Source organism: Plectropomus leopardus, chromosome 10, assembly GCF_008729295.1.
Source record: "Plectropomus leopardus isolate mb chromosome 10, YSFRI_Pleo_2.0, whole genome shotgun sequence".
Lineage (NCBI taxonomy): Eukaryota > Metazoa > Chordata > Actinopteri > Perciformes > Serranidae > Plectropomus > Plectropomus leopardus.
Genome location: NC_056472.1, coordinates 17,659,733 through 17,681,171, shown reverse-complemented (window position 1 = coordinate 17,681,171; position 21,439 = coordinate 17,659,733). Strand labels below are relative to the sequence as shown.

At 39.4% G+C, this 21,439-nt stretch overlaps 1 protein-coding gene across 1 annotated transcript; it reads right to left on the bottom strand.

Moving 5' to 3' along the window:
- Nucleotides 1–438: 438 nt before the first annotated feature.
- col28a2a (collagen, type XXVIII, alpha 2a) lies at nt 439–20,658 on the bottom strand. The gene is made up of 35 exons (XM_042494754.1): nt 20,520–20,658; nt 19,408–19,982; nt 17,940–17,960; nt 17,769–17,828; nt 16,600–16,653; nt 15,523–15,567; nt 15,403–15,429; nt 15,271–15,315; nt 15,107–15,151; nt 14,381–14,434; nt 13,244–13,312; nt 13,051–13,119; nt 12,838–12,906; nt 11,040–11,108; nt 10,026–10,094; nt 9,842–9,910; nt 9,475–9,543; nt 9,302–9,373; nt 9,066–9,134; nt 8,884–8,955; nt 8,133–8,201; nt 7,307–7,375; nt 7,144–7,212; nt 6,981–7,049; nt 6,263–6,331; nt 5,990–6,058; nt 5,688–5,756; nt 5,516–5,596; nt 5,363–5,398; nt 5,242–5,278; nt 4,106–4,663; nt 3,657–3,979; nt 3,329–3,566; nt 2,363–2,554; nt 439–467 (listed from the first exon to the last, which is right to left on the bottom strand). The coding sequence occupies exons 1-35, from the start codon at nt 20,653–20,655 to the stop codon at nt 439–441; spliced, it is 3,735 nt and encodes a 1,244-aa protein (XP_042350688.1). The 5' UTR covers nt 20,656–20,658.
- Between the last annotated feature and the right edge of the window lie 781 nt (nt 20,659–21,439).

The window sequence follows — 21,439 nt, the reverse complement described above, 5'->3', positions numbered from 1 at the left end:
TTATTCAAAACCCTAATTTGCCCTGTATCATGGGCATGTAGTGTTTGGTTTTACCAATCAATCTTCTGCTTGTGAGGGACTGTTCTTTGTTTATCAGAGGTGAGGGGTGCCTGGGGTCTGTCTTCTTTTTTAACCTTCCCCGAAGCTACAAATAATTTCTTGAGCCTGCGAAAATGCATGACCCTCTCTCCACCATAAACTAGTTGTTGGATTTAAAAAAAAATACCATTTGATGTTTGAAAATTAAAAGTTGAAGACAAATCCTGGAGTTGAAAAAAGTCATGGGTCTTCTATCTTGTCCTGCTTGGGAGAGATGACCAAAAAGTAGAAGGACAAAGCAGATTTTGGGGGAAAAAATAGTTCTTTATTACAAAAGTGTAATGTGCAGGAGAATGTGGATTGGACGACTGGCTAAAGGGTTATGTTCTTGTGGTACCTTCAGCTGGAGGTGTGGACAGGATGACCAGCTGGGAATCATGGCAGAGATCACAAAGAGGTCTTAGCAAAAAACACAAACAGGCTAGTGGGCAAAAACTGTAGAAGGTAAGAAATACAGCTGGACTTGGCTTGCGACAAATCTGTGTCAAGGTGTCAAGGTGTTCTATTGGAAATTTGAAAATTCAACAATGATCTCTGTTTGTACAGTTTCTGGCCACGATAACTGGTGTAATTAGGGTGATTTTTTAAAAGAAAAACGTGTTCAGATGTGGAAGGTAAAATAAATACAAAATATGGCCATTCAAAGCTGTATGCCCCTCCCCTTATCCAAAATAAAAATACATAATTCCCTCTGCAGTACTTAAAAAATACTTGACATGCCCCACCCTTTTTGCATCATCCCCTTCCCTCTCATAAATAATAAAGAATCCCTAAATAATTTGTTATTAATCTGTCTGTTGTCAGGGCAAGAACACATCACTAATCTAAGTACTCTAAACTCCTTACACAGCACACACATTTTGACTTGACAGAGTAGGAAAACCACAGGTGTTACTAATAACCGTAACGATGGCTCTGTTATATTCAGGTGTCATAAGCCACAGCAGTATGACAGTGAGCCAGCACGCACAAGAGCAGCTAAGCTGAATGCTGCCCTCATTAACGTAATGTTTTACACCTGTGCATTTCCAACTAAGACATGCCAAAATGCCTGATTTGAAAAAGGCCAGCCAATTACTATTTTTTAAGAGCCCTCGGCTATAGCAAAACAGAGAAGCAAAAAGTTGATATCACAGAAACACGTTTTGGGCCTTTGCTTTATGAAACATCTACCCCTCAAATAATAGTGTGGTTTAAAAATAAAGTGATCCTCCCCATGACTGTGGAGTGGAATGGTCCAAAGTCAGCTAATAAAGCCCAGCGGGACTTCTCATTAGTGAACTATTAAAGGCAGCTGTGCTACAAAGACCTAACTAAGATGTTTAAAACACATGAGCAGGGAAACATAAGACATGTTTTATTTATATACCAACATCAGTGCACAAGAGGAACACTCTATGTGCTTTACATTAAAAAACACATTTTTAAAGTTAGATTCAGATCCTTTTTTTGTAATTATTTAGTTCATTAATGACAGATGATGGTTATAGTGGTAATAGTAATACAAAACAGACAAACCACCTTCATTTTATGTTTTATTATTAAATATAAAACATTTATTCAGATATACACACACTGCCCAAATAGACAGGCCTTAAATGAATTGCAGAAAGTCTCAATCTTCATCACAAGATGACGATTGTAGTAGACTTCTTAAAGTAGTACCCAGACAGAAATGTCTATAACAGCTGCCAGTTATAACCCAAACAGACACATTGTAAAAACAACAAACAGAAAGCACACAAAAATACACAGCATATTTCAGTACATATGTAAAGCACATGGCTCATAGAGGTATATGATCTACAGGTTCATCTAAAATTGTAATAAAAGTTATTATTTAAAACCCAGGATACACTCGAACCCTGAATAAAGGATTTACTCTGCTTTATCAATGCAGTTTCTATGAGGTAATAACGTCTGTTTTTATAGAGGTTAATCTTAGGTTATCAATTGGGTTGGAACAGCAGCATACCAAGAGCTTTTAAGGATTTGATTGAATTTGTCATGACTTTTTAGCAGTGTGTTGCTATTTTATTTAAACAAAATTTGTATGTGAGGACAAAAGTGCATAAAATTATTTTCTCAACCCAACTCTTAGAATGCATCACATTAAAATAGCATGTCAGCAGAATGTGGAGTAGTAAAGTCCACTTCCTGATGCTTTCTTCTCCTTTTATGCTGTAGACAAAACAATACAATGTTGAGATAATAAAAAAATAAAGAATGTGCACATTTGCTGCTAAAAATCATAAGAAGTTACCTGTTCTGAATCTAACGCAGGTCTTCTTGCATTCATCCTCTGTTTCGTAGCGGTTGCCGTTTCCTCCGCAGCCTCCATACCAGAACTGTGCGCAGGCATCGGCCTGCTTGTCATAGTACCACTGGATGGTGTAGTCTCGGCAGGTGCCTTGGTCCAAGCTGAGGTTACAGCGGGGATCGAGAGCAGGGGCCTCTAAAGAAGAAATAAGAAAATATTGTACTTTTACAGATGCATGTTTTTCAAAGAAGATTAATCTACTTAATGGGAACTGGCTTTTTCCACAGCAGACATTTTGACATATTTGACTAAGTCATGGTAGGAAGAACATATTACTTACTCCACCACATTAAACTGACAGCTTCAGTGACTTGTCAGATCGCAATTTTTCCTCCCCTTCCCATCCACTGAAAATCATGGTTTTCCAGATTTTGCATTGGAGTATTTATGATAAAACTGAAGAATTACGTGTTTCTTCATGTGTTGAAAACATTCTCCCACTTATTGTGACAAAGAGATCATCATTGCTGCTGATCAAACTACCCAACAACAGTATGTTAAGGAGTTAAAATGAGCAAAACGTTAAACATCTACAGCAGTAAAATGCATGAATGCAGCAGTAATATTAATCCAAAAGTAAAATAGTAATATAATTCCAACTTCCAAGAACTGTTTACCTCACAAAAATACTCTGACATTTCATAATTTAAGTAAGCTGCAGTTTGCTGATTATACATTTTATTTCTTACTCGAAAAAAGGTTTTAAATGCAGGACTTTTACTTGTGGTATTGCAGTGTCATAATGTTACTTGAGTGCAGGATACTTTTCTCACCAATGCCCTGAAACCAAAGCAGCTATATGTAATTAAGCCATCACTACTTTATTATTTACACCTGCACTTTCTTTTTTTTTTACTCTGACACATCAAAATGTCCTCAGTGAAGAAGTTAAGCAGTTGCAGTACTCACCTTCAGGCGTGACTGGATTCACTGCGGGTTGCTTCTGATTAGTGTTTAAAGATGAAACTGAGCTCAGTGTTGACACAGATGCTGCAGATGAGGATGAAGAGGCCTCATTGGAGATGGAGCTTTCTTTCCCATGAGATAGAGTTGTTGTTTTGTTAACCAAAACTACAGCAGCCAAAGCTTTACTGCCCCGTCCATGGATTCTCAAGTCTAAATCTTCACCTTCATCATCTTCCACCACCTGGAGTAACACGACAACATAAACACGTTGTAATTAAGACGAAAGTAACAACAGTATACTGTTATGAAAACAGTGAATGAGTTTTTAGACCTGAACAGGGAGAGGATCAGAGCTGATGGGAAGTGTGAAAGTGTCTCCACGGCCTCGGCTGATGGTGCGTCTGTGATTTTGAATCTCGTCTTGATAATTATTACTATTTTCAGTGTTCCCATATCCATTATTTCCATAACTGTAAACATAACCATTATTCTCATAGCCATTGTATCCATTGGTATTCTGCCCATGTCCATTGTTTCCATTAGTGCCATGCCCATGGCCATTGTTGCCATTCCAGTGTCCATTTGTAATGTGATTGTAAATGACGGCTCCATTTTCATCTTCACAGAACTGGCTGACCAGTTTAGACTCCAGTGCTGAAAAAAGAAGTTAAGAAATCAGTTAGGTGCTTCACAACCTCTCAGCTGAGAGTAATTATAGCTGTGTATTTTAATGAACGCACTGCTTAGGGCATGATATTTACAACATCTGACGAATACCACCTGGTAGAGTGTTGAAGTCATCAATAAGGTACATGTGTTCACTGTCGGGGTCTGAGGCAATGAGGTTGAGCTCTTGCAGGAACTCCGCCTGTGTTGGATCAGAAGAATTAACAATCCCCAGGGCGTACATCTCAATGTTTGCAGCGTGAGCTTCCCTCACAGCTATGTCGAGTTTAACAGGCTCTCGTTTGTCAGTTTGACCATCGGTGATGACAATGGCTACTTTTCTGACCCCAGGCCGAGCGCTGAAGAAAGCCTCCTGAGTCGCCTTTCTGATGGCGGTGCCAGTGTAGGTGCCTTCACCCATGTAAGGCATTTTTCTGATCGCCTCCTTAACGTCCTGCTTGCTCATGTAGCGAGCCAAGTTGAACTCCAAATGGACGTGCAGACTGTAAAGGACCAGTCCGATTCTGGTGGCGTTGCGTCCAATTGTAGTCCCGTCCACCAACCTGATGACAAAGTCCTTGATGATTTCAAAGTTCTCGGGGCCGACGCTCTCTGAGCTGTCGATGACGAACACAAGTTCCATTGGCCTTTCTTTGCACTTGATGCCGCATCCTGCAAACAATGAAATTCTGTCACTACTGTGAGAACATTGATGGATTTTTAATCAAGCTTGGGCCCAACTGTGGGCTTGGACTGTCCAGGTTGATGTATAACGCAGTAAGCAAATAAAGCAGCTCATTAGCAGCTCAACACACTTTCCCTCAGAGTTGGTGGAGACAAAAACGGAGCTCGAAAGAAAGTGAGTGTTGAACGTAAGTTTGTATGATTGACATAAACATGAATCCAAATGAATGTTAATGTTGCTCCGAGTCTGCTTGATGAGTAAATGGGAAAATATTTGCCAACATGTTTGCAACATACATTTTATAAGGGTAAAACGTGCATTTTTGCCCATCAGTTGTTATTGCTATAAAACACTGTAGCTAATGCTGAAAGAATCTGAACCAAACCATTTACAGCTGACAATAACACTTTTCATACTTGTTCATACTTCTGATCTACATTCATGCCACCAGTCAGTTCAAAGTAACACTGACAACAGATTTATCAGATCTCACTGCACAATGCATTCCCTTTGGATACCACCTACCTATCAACACCTCTATAATTAACTAAACTTGTAGTCTTACCACAGATTTCTTTGATCAGCTTAATTATGTCTTCTCTCTAAAAAATATAAGAACATTAATATAAGTACAAAATCACATGAGTTCATTAAATGTTCGAACATAGTTGAACTGATGAGCTTACTGTGAGGCCTGGGTCTCCTTTTGCTCCTGGTCTTCCCTGGGGTTAGAGAAAACAATATTACTGTTTTAGCGCAGTACATTGCTTAATCAAGATTTAAGTCGTCAGTGTGATTATGCATTTAAGGAAGTGAAGAATAAGAGCTGTTTTGCGTACTGCTTCACCAGGAACTCCAGAATCTCCCATGTCACCTTTTGTGCCTTTCATTCCCCTCTCACCCTGTGATCCACGATCACCCTGTAACATGAAAACGTGATTCGTCAGCCACAGATCAGTTAATCAGATGTCGCTAAAATGTAAAATGTTAAGGTACATGTAGGTCTACCACCTTAGCGCCAGGAAATCCATCTCCTTGAGGCCCTCTTGGCCCAGTCATACCTTGAGCTCCTGGCTCACCCTGAAATTATATTTTAGATTTACTGTATCATATCGGAGCTTTCCACACTCTCAGCAGATCATAAATTGTGTTGTGTTTTGTCTTGCAGCTAGTTTTTATGTTATCAATAATAAGTCCATCATACTGCTTCACTCTTGCTGGACAAGAAAACACAAATGTGAATGAATTGTGATTATGAAGAGCTTAGCAAGTGCTTGAAAGACTGCACTTATGTAAATTGTGGTAACATTTACCTTTGGGCCTTGAATACCCTCTCCTGGAGGGCCAGTTGGACCAGCAGGCCCTGCCCTCCCGACATTACCCTTTTAGAAAACATTTAGAAATAATCAGACAAGTTTATGAAATAAAAAACAACTTGAAAACTTGCAGGCGTAAATTAAATAATCATAGTAAAACTACTAACCTCATATATTTTCAAATGTTTAATATGTGTTGCTCTGAGCAATGCTTTAGATTTCTTTGTTAATTTTGGTCAGATTGAACAGTTTGTTAGTTATCTTTCTTACAGGTAGTCCTTGTAAGCCCTCTCCAGGTGGGCCGGGCAAACCTGGCAATCCTCTAAAGCCAATATCACCCTGAAACAGACATGACATCATCAAATGCACTATGAGAATCCCCATACATCAACACATTTACCAGAATAAATGTTGGCATTGTACATTTCTGCATATCACATGTATGCAACATGTGTATGTTATTGTGTAGCGGATATATTGATACTTTATTTTTGTTCTTTTTTTCAACAATGCTGTGGTTAATGTCCGGTTAGTTTAGGCACAAAAAACACTTGGCTATGGTTGACCTAAAACACTTGCTTTTGGTGGTACAATTATCAATGGAAATGCTGAAATATGTCTTGCTAAAAAACTCTGCTTTTGGTGGCACAATCGCCGCTAGGAATGTGGACACTGTCTAAAAAAACTGGTATTGTTGTTTGTTGACCTCAAACAGTGGTCTTCATTAGTCTGCAGCTTGGCAGGCATCTTCGCTTGGTGTCACGCCATCCATCATCTCCTTCATTTACTAATGCCAAAGTCAGCTCATGTACATGTAATCTGAACTACGTCACTTAAAAAAATAATATAACGTGTTAAATTTACCAATGTAACATAATTTGTGGAATAAAGAAATGTACAATGCCAACATTTTCTAGCAACAACTTGGTTGAATATGTGTAAACACATAAAAAACACACAAAGAAAACAAAAAAATGTAGACACAAACCTTGGGACCGGGAATTCCAACTCCTTCTGGGCCTGGCTCGCCTGGTAAACCTGGCAGGCCTGGAGGACCCTATGATAAGTACATAAAAATCAGTTTAGATCAAGCCAACTTTCACAGGATTTACTGATTAAAGATTTTAGAGTTAAAAGTTAATGATACAAACCACTGGGCCAGGAAGGCCTTCACCTTTTGGACCAACTGGACCAAGTAAACCTGTATGGCCACGTTCACCCTGGTTAAACAAAATTAAGTGATGATAACAATCAAAGTTTTTCTGATAACAACAGTATTGTTAAGATATGTTCTTAAAAAAGTGCAGTGTTTACCTTTGGACCAGGTAATCCATGGCCTGGTTCCCCAACAGGACCAGGGGGACCAGCAGGACCCACATCACCCTACAAACAAGACAACAAAGTCACAGTGTTGAATGGCAGAAACAGTTATTTGATGCATTACTGTCACGATCTTAGATTTTGTGTAATATTGAGGACTGTTTTGGGGTTTTGCTGTTTGTGTTTTCCTGGTTTCTTGTTACTCATGTTCTGTTTCCTGTTTTATTTTGTATTTACACTCCTCATGTGTCATGCTGGTTTTACCTTCTGTTTTTGTGTTTTTCCCTGATTAGTTTCACTGGTCTTTTATCAGTCTTGTTTGTCCTCCCTAGTTAGTCTTCCTTGCACACCTGTTCTGTTTCAGTCTTGTTTGCTCCACCCTTGTGTTCCTGCCACACCCTCGTTTGTTAGCCAATCCCTGTGTTTCCCTCCTTTTCCTTGTGTCCACCTATCCAAGCTGTGTGTCGTCATCCTGATAGTTCTCTGTGTATATCTACCTGTGTGTTTCCCTTTGTCCCTTGTCAGTTCATCTGTTGTCCTGTTATTGTACCCTACCCTTATCCATGTTTCTCGTGTGTCATTTGTACGTTGGTTTTTTGGTTACCTGTTGTTTTTTGGGACACTTTTCAGCATTATAGTTCAATTTTTGTTTGTACACCTGGCTGCTTGTTTTATTGTGCATTTGGGTCCTCATCCAACCTCACCTGTGACACATTACATCACATCAGGCTCTGTCTGGCAGCTGTTCTGGCTGCCTGCTACTTGTCTAGCTTGGTGCCAAGATCTGTGTTAAGAGACAGTTTGATATGTTTTTATTTACCTTTGGACCTGATATGGATCGTCCTGACTGTCCCGGCAAGCCTTGCTGACCTGGTATCCCACGTTCACCCTAAAAGATGAGAGTAGGTTAGAGAGCCTAGAGAGGATTAATTAATTAATCTATATATTAACAATACTTGCGTGGATATTCATTAAAGAATTAATGGAAGGAGCTGCTTGTACTACCCCAAATGAAATAAAAATATAAGACAAGATTTTTTCTTTTTCTAGCCCGTTTCTCCTCTACATATCTGAGCTCAGTGTAACATCAATATGAGATTTTGACCATTTTCTCATACTTCTTAAATTCAGCCTTCCTCTTGTCCAAGCATGATCTTAATTTAAGATCCTAAATTGCTTCTTTCTCTCTCTCTCGCTGCAGTCAATTGAGACAAAAGTAACATCTAAAAGAAAGCCTGATTGGCTGATAAATGAAGCTGAAGAATTTGGAAATTCATCTCAGTGATGATCAAATGTCAACATTGTGTATTTTATCTGTTCTCAGAGTTGAGAAACCTCTGAGAAGCCTATGAGCACAGCAAAAGAGCCCCTGCTGATTTAGTCTTTTGCTCCTTATTTCTCCTATGGATGAGGTTTAGGAGAAACAGATGAGAATTTAGTAATCTCCAAATAAGAAGCTGATTTATTTATAATGAGACAAAGACAAGACTATTTGGAGCTGCAAAAGTTTCCTCTGGGACTCCATGGAAGCTATCAAACAACAAAATACTTCATTATCCATTAACTCTCACCTTTGGTCCAGAAGGTCCTGAGACACCAGGAGGCCCGTGTAACCCCCGAATGCCCCTCAGACCCTGGTCACCCTGGGAGGAATTACAGCACACATCATTTAAATTAACATTTGCTGTTGTATAAACTGAACACAAGTATATCAAATCAATATATATAATCAATATATCAATCAAAAACATACCTTCTCCCCTTGAGTGCCAATCCCTTGTGCCCCCTCTGGTCCCCTTAAACCAGGTAAACCAGCCTCACCCTACGAGAGGAGAGGTAGATGAAGCTTTTTTTAAACCATCAGCTGTGACAAAATTATCCAGTCAAGTTTATTTTCATTGTAAACCAATGGACAAAGGAAAGGAAGGTAGAGTACAGATACTACTTGGAAATTAGGATACGCAGTGGAAGATTTTTCTCACAGTTTACCTTCTGACCCGGAGCGCCATCCTCTCCTGGAAGACCAGGCACGCCAGCCAAACCAGCAGCTCCAGGCTCTCCCTGTAACAGCAGAAGAGTATTATTGAATCTTTGATTCAATAAATTAGCACTGCTAATGAAGACAATAGCTAAAGTGGTTCAGTTTATCCAGGTTGCTTTACCTTTGGACCCGGCTCTCCAACACCTCTCTCTCCCGGGGCTCCCTGCTCCCCCGGTAAACCTTGGTCTCCCTAGAAATAGAAATGCCACAATGACATACAAAACTAAAATAAAAATATATCAGAACTGCAAGTTCTCAACTTGTTTGGTTTGTTGTTTGTTTATTGTTTGGCTGAACATTTACATTTTATCATACAATATACGTAAATGCTATGACTTAACCTTGTTAACAATGAAGTAAGAGGACATTATTAAATTGTAAAGCTTTGAACCTTGTGTGAGGGGTCACCATTAACCACAACGTCACCTCTCTCTGACCATACAAGCAGATACAATGTTGTATTTCATACAGCAGGTGTTTTAACAAACCTTAGGTCCAAGTAAACCTTCTCCTGGATGTCCTCTGGCTCCTGGTGGACCTCTTGGACCCTCGACTCCCTGAGCAGAGGTAAAGATTAGAGGGCTTTCAATGCAAAATGACCCATTACTCTGTGTGTATACAACGAAGGTCAGTGTGACCTTGTGAAAATATAAATGAAAATATTTTACTGACCTTCTCTCCCTGTATGCCCACTCCTGTCTGTCCCATTGGCCCTGGAAAACCCAGAGGCCCCATGTCACCCTGGAAGTAAAACACCACAGTATCAGTTCTCATCGACTCCCTTGACAACATAGGTGTGCACATATTACATATCTAATCAATATATAAAACAAAACTTAAAACAAAGTCCCCATGGTTACACATTATGTTCTCTGTTAACACTGTACTGAGTAGATGACAGAATAGTTAGAATATTAATAAATATTGTCATAGGTTCAGCTTTGTCTTAATACATTATCACATTCCCACCACTAGTAAGGAACTGTGTGACAACATTATCTCCTTTCCTTTCATTGGCAATCTCCAGGTTTGAAAAATGAAGCCAAAAACTGCAGTTCTTTGAGTGGCTAATTGAGTCTGGCTCCAAAAAAGAGTCAGTCCTCAATCCTCTTAAAATGCCCACACTTCTCAGCAAATAAACATAAACATGTTTATAGCCTGGAACAAAAGTGGTTTTGATCTCTTAAGCCAATTTCGTCCTTCATGACATCTGTACAGGGGTGATTTTTTAAAAATAACTCACCCATTTACATTTTATTACTGTTAAAAGTTACACGTAATTAAGCGTGAGCCACTATGAGCGACAGCGGACGGCTTTGTCAGATCCACCTCTTGGTCATCCGCAGCATCAGCCTCTTGCATAAATACGTTCATTTTTGGCCTCGCCCAGATAGCAACAGACAACGTGCCGAACTCTAGGCTTCAAAACAGGAGACCACAAACCAATGGTGTGATGCCTCGGTGGCTACATCCATTATTTTGTACAGTCTACCTACAGACACCTCTAGTTTATTTCACTCAGTTAGGAAGCAATAAAGAACATATAATTGCAGCCTCAGTCTCTATGAGCCGTCTTAAAACCTAGAAGACATATGGGCTCCCCTATAGGTTTCATCAGAGCCTTTGTTGTGTAGACTTGAGTATTTGCAGTTTATCCTCTTTGTTAGACGATAAATTTTTACCCACCTTATCTCCTTTGATTCCTACACCCTGTTGTCCCCTTGGCCCCCTCGGGCCAGCGAGCCCCCGCTCCCCCTGTGAAACAAAATCAGGTTATCTGTGTTAGTTACATCACAGTGCCTTGCCTTTGGGTCACAGCCAAGTCTGCATTGTTCTCAGTAAAGACAGTATGGAAGGAGAGCATGTTGGCTCCTGCTGTCCTCTTTTGATTGATGCAAAACGATCCTTCACACAAAGAATGGAACGTGTTTTTTTTCTTCATGGCACTTGTTGACTGTATGAACTTTTTTTCAGTGCCAGTGAAACATAACGTGAAGAGGCTGCTGATGAAAACATCCTGAGCAACATCCAAAGAAATGCAGACCTGATCATATTACTATGCTTACTACTAATATGCACTTTAAGGATTGCATTTCAACTTCGTTGTACTTGTACAATGACAGTAAAGACATATTCTATTCTATGATGCAGTTCTTTTTAATCTTACTTGGATTTCATTCATTAATCTCACTCCATTGTAGTCAGGGCTTTTCCATCCTGCTGCTATAATAAACTCCTAGCATAATTTACACTGTAAGCTGTACACCATTGCCTTGCACATCTTGTCAACGCCACGGTTGAATGCCAGCTATCTCCTTTTGAATGGGCAGAGTTTACTGTAAAGCATATGTTCCATAGTGCAACATGTTGCAGCATGGTGGGAAAAGTCCTGGTTTTACAGGCTCAACACATCAACAATAGAGTGAGTAGTAATGCTAGAGTGAACACCTGAGTCAGTGAGTCAGTGAGTAGGAACAGGGTGAGATCTGGTTTTGACAGAAGCAGGTCATGGGCTGAATGAACACACATCATATAATGATAGCTTTTGTTTTTCTGGAAACTGATCCATACATTTCTTTATGCGGGTAGTTATTGACCTTGTTCAAAATGAAAGCAATTAGTCACTGGTAAGTGGAAATAATCTATATTGCTTTTAAACATGCAAAAGATGTGAATTGTTAGAAATTACATTCTGCTTATCTGCAGAACCTCATTTTATGTTGATATTAGCTCGACATCAAATAAGGCATATAATTGAATTAACTTTTTTTGAAGAAGTTGAACTTGAAGCCAGAGAGAAAATCAAAGAATTGGTTCATTTCCAGCTTTGAATGTTGCATGTCACCCCTACTGCTCCCTCCAAATGTTTCCTGTCAGCAATCAATTATAGTGTATATGCCACATCAAATAACTGATCCGTAACATTAGAGACTGATAGAGTGCAGCAAACTGTGGTTCTTCATTTATTTATTGACTTCTTTAATTAAAGTTTCTGCTTAATTAGGCTTTGATTGCTTTCCCAGCAACATTGTGTAGGAGATTTATGCAGCTCCACATATTGAGCAACCTGTACGTGTTGTTTTTATTAACAGAGTATTTGATGTAGGGGATTTCTATTCTGTATTTCAATGGATATCTGTGTCCCTGTAGACCAGTGTTGATAAGCTCTGTTCAGATGTATATGTGCTCATACACAATGAACCATTACAATGTCATTAACAGTGCATGAGTAAAGCTAGACAGTCCCTGTAGACCAGTGTTGATAAGCTCTGTTCAGATGTATATGTGCTCATACACAATGAACCATTACAATGTCATTAACAGTGCATGAGTAAAGCTAGACAGTCCTCTACAAGCATTTAGCATTTCTCTGTTTTCTGTTCTATAGAAAATATTAGCAAAGCATTGTGGTATATTCTAGTTTTGACCAAGACAATGTTGTGATAGCTTTAATGAGTCTCTGAATATAGATGTGAAATATTACCTTTGGTCCAGGAAATCCCTCACCATGAGGTCCTTTTTCCCCTTGAACACCTTGTGGTCCTTGAGGTCCCTGTCAACAGAGTGTGCAACATGTCACCCAGGTTCAGGTCAAAGCACCCATGTGGTTTTTTTCAACAAATCAGAACTGCTACTGAAACAAAAATTGATATCACAGACACAAAAACATTCAACACACAGTTTCTTCTTAACTTACAGGAGGGCCAGGCTCACCCACGCCATGGGGACCGGGAGGACCTGGTCGGCCCTGGAATCCCATGTCACCCTGTAGATTTAAACAGTGACCTTATTTAATGAAAGAAACTCAAAGAAGTGCAGATAGCCAATAGACAATCACAAAGTACAAGAAAAATATTAACAGGATAATCTATAATAATAACCTAATTTACCTTTGGTCCTGGAAGTCCAACACCAGTTTCCCCCTGAATTCCTGGAAGTCCAGGTGGGCCACGTTCCCCCTGTGATCACAAACATAACAACATTTAACATCACAAGGATAAAAGTCCTGTTGTGTTAATCTTTAAAATAACTCCTCTGTGTTTTTAACCTCTCCCATCTCTTTTTATTGTGTAATTAAAGTCTATGCTGTACCCCTGAAAAGCACATACAAACTCCAAGCTAAACTTGATTGTATACTCACACACACACACATGCACGCAAGCACACACACACACACACACACACACACACACACACACACACAGATTGGATGCACCTTTAAAGCTGAAAATAATGCTGTAAATCTATATATTATATATGATCTCTTCCTGCAGGTTGGGACAAATAAGACCACCAGTAGCGTCTCGAAGTTCAAGAAACCAAAACAACAGCACCTCAAATAAACAAAGAACTGCTGGAGGGTCTTTACTACATCAAAGCTTGGATAAATTACAAAAAAAATGCTTTGGTTTGGGGTTACGTTTATCTTAAAACGAAACGCTCACTTGATTGTGAGGTCTGTGAAGTGAGAGGCACAATTTAAGTTCCATGTGGAAAATATGCAAAATATGCAAAATATGCATTTTTTGTCAAAATAAATACACATAAAATTACTATGTGAAAAGCTTGTCTTACAGGAGTCTTTTTAGGTACATATACACAAATTATATGACATAGGGACCACCAGGAGTCCTGTTTATCTTTGCAAATGCTTCCTACAGTACATGTCCCGGCATGGCGAGACACTGACTTAACTTATATGTTATTAATTGCAGGTCTTGTTTGAGAGGCTGACAATGCTGTAGGCACTTCCCAGTCTGTATTTAGGAATAGGATACGTCAGTTGAACCTGTAGTGAGATTTGTTGCTGTTGGCTCATCCCCATGCCATAATGATGGGGAAGAGTTTGACTCATTGCCAAGTGCTCACACATGTTAATTACCAGACAAACAGGCCTGTGTGCTGCTAGGTAAAGACCGGGGTGATAAAGCTCAAACCTCTAGTTTAAACTTATCATAAAAGGAAATGTAAAGGTCACAGCAGATGTGCTCAATGAGGTAAGTAAAAGTTACTCAAAAGGGGCTGACCTGTTTTCCCTGAGGGCCCTCTGGTCCGATGTCTCCTTGTGGTCCTAGTAACCCCTGGACAGGAACAATATATAGCACCACCATAAATACAGAATATCCAGAATAATATGATGTGCATGTGTGTGTGAAATTATTTAGTGATTTCTGTGGCCATTTTTTGTTGTATAAAGTTTTCCTCTAGTTTAAGAATTAACTAATGCATGCAGCAGTCCAGTGAGTATTTCTCACAATACACACTTACGTAAATCTAGAATGTCATAGTTTATAAGTATACCTGCATATCTATCTAGAATCACAACATCTCTTCTCTCTTTTGTCTGCTTGTCAAAATAGTATAATGGGTTAACTATCAAAGAGTTGTGAAATCATTTGCCTGAAGTACTCTGTCTTTCTACATCACTATCTTCTTTTAAATCATTTTTGAAAACGTATTTTTATCAAAAGGCATTCCTATAATTTCTCTTTAAAGGATTATTATTAATATCATATTGTACCTTACATGTGACAGTACACTCAAGTCTTGCACTGCTCTATTTGATTTCTTTTGTGTTGCATTTTTTGCTTTTAAAATTTCTCCTGTGTGTATGCTCTTTGTGATTTTATGTGTAAATCACTTTGTAACATTTGACTTTGATAAGTGCTATAAAAATAGACTTTATTCTTCTTATTTTTATAAAGACAAATGAACACATTAACTGCATATTTTATTACTGAAATATTACTGACCTGCAGACCTCTAAGTCCTCTTGCTCCAAGTGAGCCCTCAGGCCCCTGAAGCAAATCACACAGAGAAAAGAAAGATCATAAGACCAAACAGAGTATGTACAGTAGGAACAATGAAACTGGAAATCTAATATTAAGTATGTGTGGTGTTAACAGTGCTGCTTTACCCTGTCTCCTTTGATTCCTGGAGTGCCACACTCGCCCCTCTCACCCTGTTTGGAAATTACAAGTATTGAACAATCTTGCATTGTTTCCAACAAAAGAAAATGTTGTCAATGTCATTAATCTAAATCACAAACCTGCTCTCCTTTGTAACCTGGTTTTCCCTGCAAGTACAATTATTGAGATGTTATGTGTGAACAAACTATAAAGACAGACTTAATTTTTTCTTAATTTTGATTGTGCATTGCAGCATATACCTCAGCACCCTCTCGCCCAGGTAGACCACTTAGTCCTGCTTCACCCTGATATGACAGAAAGCACACTGACTCATTAAACAAGAAACAAAAAGCAAAAGAGATGAAAAAATGACACACTCTCCATTTGATTGTTAGCCAGCAATAGAAGGATAATACAGGCTGTCAAGGCTGACTGACTAACTCAAACATACATTGTATACATCAGTCAAGATGTACAGAAAGAGTCTACAAGGCCAGAAATCAGGACCCTACCAGAACCTATTTATCAATTTAACCATCTTTAAAAGAATCTCGAAGAGCTTGGTCAGCAATGGTCAGCACCAATTTCAAGGAAAGGTAAAGCTGCAAATGTTCAGTGTGACAATGATAAGTGTTCTCTGATAATAGAGCCCGATGGGAGCATGAAAAGAGACTAAAAGAGGGCCTAAAATTGAACCTTGTGGTGCTCCACTGGAGATTGGTGAAGAGATAAAGAAAAGAGAAGAAAAATTAGTACTGTTTTTAGTACAAGTATTTGCTTGTTGAGTGCATTCTGTCCTTTGGACTGAGTTATGCATTCATTGAGACACCCACCCATGCTATGTTTTTACATTCTGTACTCTGTTTGCACTGTTTTAACGCTGCATTGCACATCTGAGCTATTTGTACAACTTTAATACTGCCCAATAGACTCTATAATGTTATATCTTTTGGCACATTAATTTTTATAGCATTAGTAAGGAAGTTACAAGCTGAATCTTGTACTTAAATAAATAATAAAGATGGTTTGTTTATCCTCATGACCTTAAAGGTCCATATAAACTAAAGCAGGTAATGCTTTGTTGTACAAACAAAAATATTTTATGTCATAAGGATTACATGAAAATCTCATAACTACAAATTGACATTTTTTTTTTTTTTGACTAGAAAACAGCTTTTATAAACATCCATTTTTAAATTTTACCAAACACGTTACAATTTATTTCTGGCAACTTTTTTTTCAAAAATTCAAATAGAATTTAAGTTAGCACTCAGAAGGAAGGCTATTACATAACACCTAAAAGAGCCCGCCAGCTAAGAAATTCATAGTACACGCACCTTTTGCCCTTTGACCCCTGGGGCACCATCTTCTCCGGCACGACCTTTTTTCCCCTGAGGAATGACACAAAGTCAGAGTTGATTAATTTTTCCACTGACATATTGCTCACCTCTTGGTGTGCGCACTAAAATCATTTAAGACAAACAGGCCTATGACCCAATACCTGAAAGTAAAGGTTATCGTAACCATGTAAAGTGAAAGTGCAGGTAGTTTTTATTGATGGCAGGCGATGTTTGAAAAAGTCAGGAGGGAAAAAGGTAACTGGGCCGATGTCTAAAATGTGTTATATGCATGTATGTCCTTATGCATGTGAGCGCTGTATGACAGTTAAAACCATAGGTGGACATGAGGTGTCTTGTCCACAAGGCCAAGGGTCACCGTCTTGAGCTGCACCTGGATGGCGTGTGTCAATTGCTACTCCCCTGAAATCACTAGTTTGTGGCCATTAAACTAATGAGAGCAATTATGAGAACCTCTCTGTCTGAGTGTAAGAATTTGAAGAATCTCTCAGAGGAGAAAGCACCTGGTTAATAGCCATGCAGCTGTCTGTCAGCAACATGATTATATCTGCCAGGTCGCTGGAAAGCTTGACATTACCTGAGCTGTAGATTATCTGAGGACAAGAGGGGCGTGAGTGAAAATGTGTGTGTGTGTGGATCATCTTCTAGCATCTCACAGAGATGATGTGTAATATGTGGTACTCCATACTACAGTCCCTCTATCTCTACGTAAGTGACTGTTGGAGTAGGAGTTGTATGTTAGATTTATGGTGGCCAAAGGTCCAGTTTTATAGGGTGTGGAGCTCTAAACGAGGTGCCTCTGGTTTCCATGGGGGACACCTTATGTTACATGAAAAATGCACAATAGCTGACTGAGACTGGGTAAAACAAACATATTTCTCCAAGAATATCAGACCACAGTCTCTGATCCTCTTTGCCTGTTTCCATAGATCTGCTTTCAGAATGTGGGACGGGACCACCCATCCATTTACTCTGCTTGTGCAAATGCCTGCAAGCAATACTGAGGAGGAAAAAAATCAAGTAAAGGATCTTTTTAGATTTCTCTGCACAAGATTTCAGGAAAATCCTTTCTTCTGATCTGTGACACTTCAAAGGAAAGTGGTCTTTGCTTGTGGGATATTTTTTAAAGTTTGAGGCTAAATACTCACCGTAGGCCCGCTTGGTCCCCTCTCGCCTTTCTCACAAGCACATCTCTGAGCCAGAGGGCACTTCAGAAAAAGAGACATGTTTTCTAAGCTGACATGAATCTATTCCACATACCCTCAGCTAATTACACATTATTGAATGTCAAAAGATTGTTTAATTGTAATAATACTTACTCCTTCATCAGCCAAGCCAGTCTGCAAAGAAAAAAAACGTTGATGAGTGACTGATAGAATTTGAATTTTTGCAATATTGCAATACCTTAGGAGGATTGTTCAGTCATTGCTTAGTGAAGTACATCCATTATGATAGTCACAAGTGGGTCAGAGGTCTTTGAACAAATGTCTGGAGTCAGTATAAGTCCTGAGTCGAGTTCCAAGTCAGGGCAAGACTCACAAGTCCCTGGGGCGCCCGTTAGCTCATCTGGTAGAGTGGGTGCCCCATGTACAGAGGCTATGCCCCTGCTTCAGTGGGTGCAGGTTTGACTTGGACTTGCAGCTCTTTGCTGCATCTCATCCTCTCTCTCTTCCCCTTTCATGCTTGTGCTGTCATATAAAATAATAAAGGCAAAAAGCCAAAAACTCTTAATACTCTTACTCTAAATACTCTTAATAAAAGACAGACAAGTCCCAAGTCTTTAACTTTGAGTCTCAAGTCCTTTACACTTTAGAATGATAAATTATAATTACATATCATGAATGCTTTTTAAAATCTGTATTTATTTGCTGAAACAAGTTGTGTCTTTGTCTGTGATTTATCACTTGCGTGATTTGCATACTGCATTCTTTGTTGTTGTCGTCGACCAATACATAGTTTTTGTGTGCCAACAAAAGTGTCTTTAGTTTTATACCTTTTACAACTGGTGTTTACTCATGTAATGTTAGTTCTTATTGGGCTTCTCCAGCAACCTAATTAGATGCTGTTGGACTGGTTCAAACAAAGTGGGTCACCTGGGAAATTAAGTGTTGACTCGCTGTGAGTAAATAGCGTTATTGTTAAATGAATCAGGAAATGAAGGGAAACTGATTTGTGGCACACTTTATAAATGATATACATTTCAAATTTTGGGCTTAGAGGGAATATATCAAGTATTTTCAAGTCAAAAGGCTCAAATACAACTTAAGTCACGGGTCATTAGTGTTAAAGTCCAAGTCAAATTGCAAGTATTTTTGATTTTATAAAGTCGAGTCTAAAATCATCAAATTTTTGAGTCTAGTTTGACTCAGGTCCAAGTCGTGTGACTCGAGTTCATACCTCTGGTACAGACATTTTAACTTATCTGAAGAAAAACTGATAGAGAAATAAAATTCCTGAATACAATGTATAGAACAACTTTCTTTCAGAACGCTGAGTCACAGACAATGAAAGTGAACTAAATAGTTACTGTATAGAGAAATTATATGTATCCTAGGGGATCATGCATATGTCAAACAGTATTTTTCTAAAGCTGTGTAAAAAGCTTCAAATCCAGAGCTGTCATAGACCTTCATTCATTTGTTTCTCCAGAGCATTGTCATCATTCCACCTCTATACGAATACCTGAACAAGCCTGTCCATGTGTCAACTCTGAATGGATCCTCATTCAAAGCAAACATAATCTCTCTTCTCAGTGGTGTCTGCTGAAAGATGAGGTATGATACTCACAATTTCTGTGGCGATTTTTTCAACAATGTCTTCATCCTGTAAATTATAGAGGAAGCGGGAGGCCGGGGAGCTGGCGAGTAGACGTAGCTGGGCTACATTTGCTGGCTCGTTGGCTGCACGGGTGATGCCCAAAGAGAAGAATTTGATGCCTTGGTTCTTGGCATCAGCAACAGCAGAGAAAATGTCAGGGTTTCTCGGATGGGAAATACCATCTGTGAGCAGCACAGCGACTCTGATGCTGCTGGGGCCGGACTCCTCCAGGTAGATCCTGGTCATGTTGGTGATGGCGTAGGTGGTGTAGGTGCCGTGCCCGATGTAGACGATGGGAGCTATACGGGCCTTGAAGTTATCTGTGCCCCTCCAGTCTCTGAGGGTTTGCTCGGTGATAACATGACTGCTGTACTGCAGCAGAGCCACCCTGAAACTCAAGCTGCGGCCGTTCTGCAGCTGTACCCCTTGGAGTCTGTCCACCAAGTTCATGCTAAACTGCTTCTCCTGTTCATGATTGTCCTTGGCACTCTCTGAGCTGTCGACCAGGAAGGAGAGCTCCAACCTGCAGTCCTCATCTAGGATGGCTGTGTGCACACAGAGCAGGATGAAGGATGTTCTATTGGCAATACATCATGTTTTTAAAGTTCACTAGGTGACTGATTTCATTTAAATTTCACATGATGTCAAAGAATTGCATTTTTATTTCTTAGAAATTTGTAATAGTTCAGACAGGAAAACTGCAGATTAGTTCAGTCAAAGACATGAACAGCACATGATGATAATACTGTAGCAGTGAATACATAGCTGTGGATTTCAGGCGGAAAGCAGGAGATATGTCCCCCTCAAAACATGTGTATGTGTACCCCCTCCAGTAGAAACATGAGGTAGAATAGGACATTTTCAATGATATTAAAGGCCTTTCCACCATAAATCAATGCAAAAATAAACCAGAATGCAGGAAATTGAGTATATGACACTCAAGATTTCCTGGGGGAGGACCTCAAAAGTCCATTTCATGTGTCTCCCCCCAGTGCTATAATAACTGCAACAAAAAGACTGTTGTTATTGTGAGAATTAAATTATTTTCATTCATTTTATTCTTCAGTCATTCTTAATCTTACCTTGTCCATCATAAATGTTTGCAGCCTGAGGTTTGGCTCTGGATTTCTTATTCGTCTTCCTCTCTTCATGAAACTCTTGGGCCCAGATGCTGCTCACTGCTGTCACCAGCAGCACCAACTTCGAGGAGAGGAACATCTTTGTGCCAGCTATGGAGAAAAATACAAAGACAAAACCTCAGTTTTACTGTCCACAAAAGTAGTTTCAACATCAAATCAGATTGAAGTTTGATGTAAATCTCAAACAAAAATATCCTGTTGATGTAAAAGTGGAGTTTAGAGCAATTGTCTTAACATCAACTCACAGTCCAACCTCCTTTAGAGATGCTGCAGTTTCTATAATGTAAGTGTCCGTTTTTGAGTGCAGACCAAAATGCAGACTTGAAAAAAGTAGCAGGAACAGCAGAGGACCGGAGTGCACAGTGAGCTCACTCACTGAACAGCAGCAGCAACATCAGTCATTCTGTGGGACGAAGAGTGAGACACCTTGAGACACTAACTCCTCCTTTATAAGGAGGCACCAGCAGACCAGATCCCACTGAGTCTTGCCAGGACTCCCGCTCTGCCCTCAGGCAGGGGATCTGGACAATGTTTGCAACAGTGAAGCAGCACTATGCATCACTTCACGTACAATCAGCTGTAGATATATAAGTTTGTTCGGGAAAACTCATTCTTAAATGTCACAGATTAACAGCTATATTGTTGTGTATGTCTATTGTTTTAATTGATGCGTTTCAGAATGTTTTAACTGCCTGCAAATTCATAGATTAGTCAGAATAGATGGAAATGTAAGGACTCGTGCAACTTTTTAAAAACTCACAATACAGTTAGATAGTTAAATTGATTCTGAAATACTTGTGACGATGTATTAGACTGAGTTTTGTGAGGTACGCCTTGGATAATATTGGTTTAACCATTCAGAA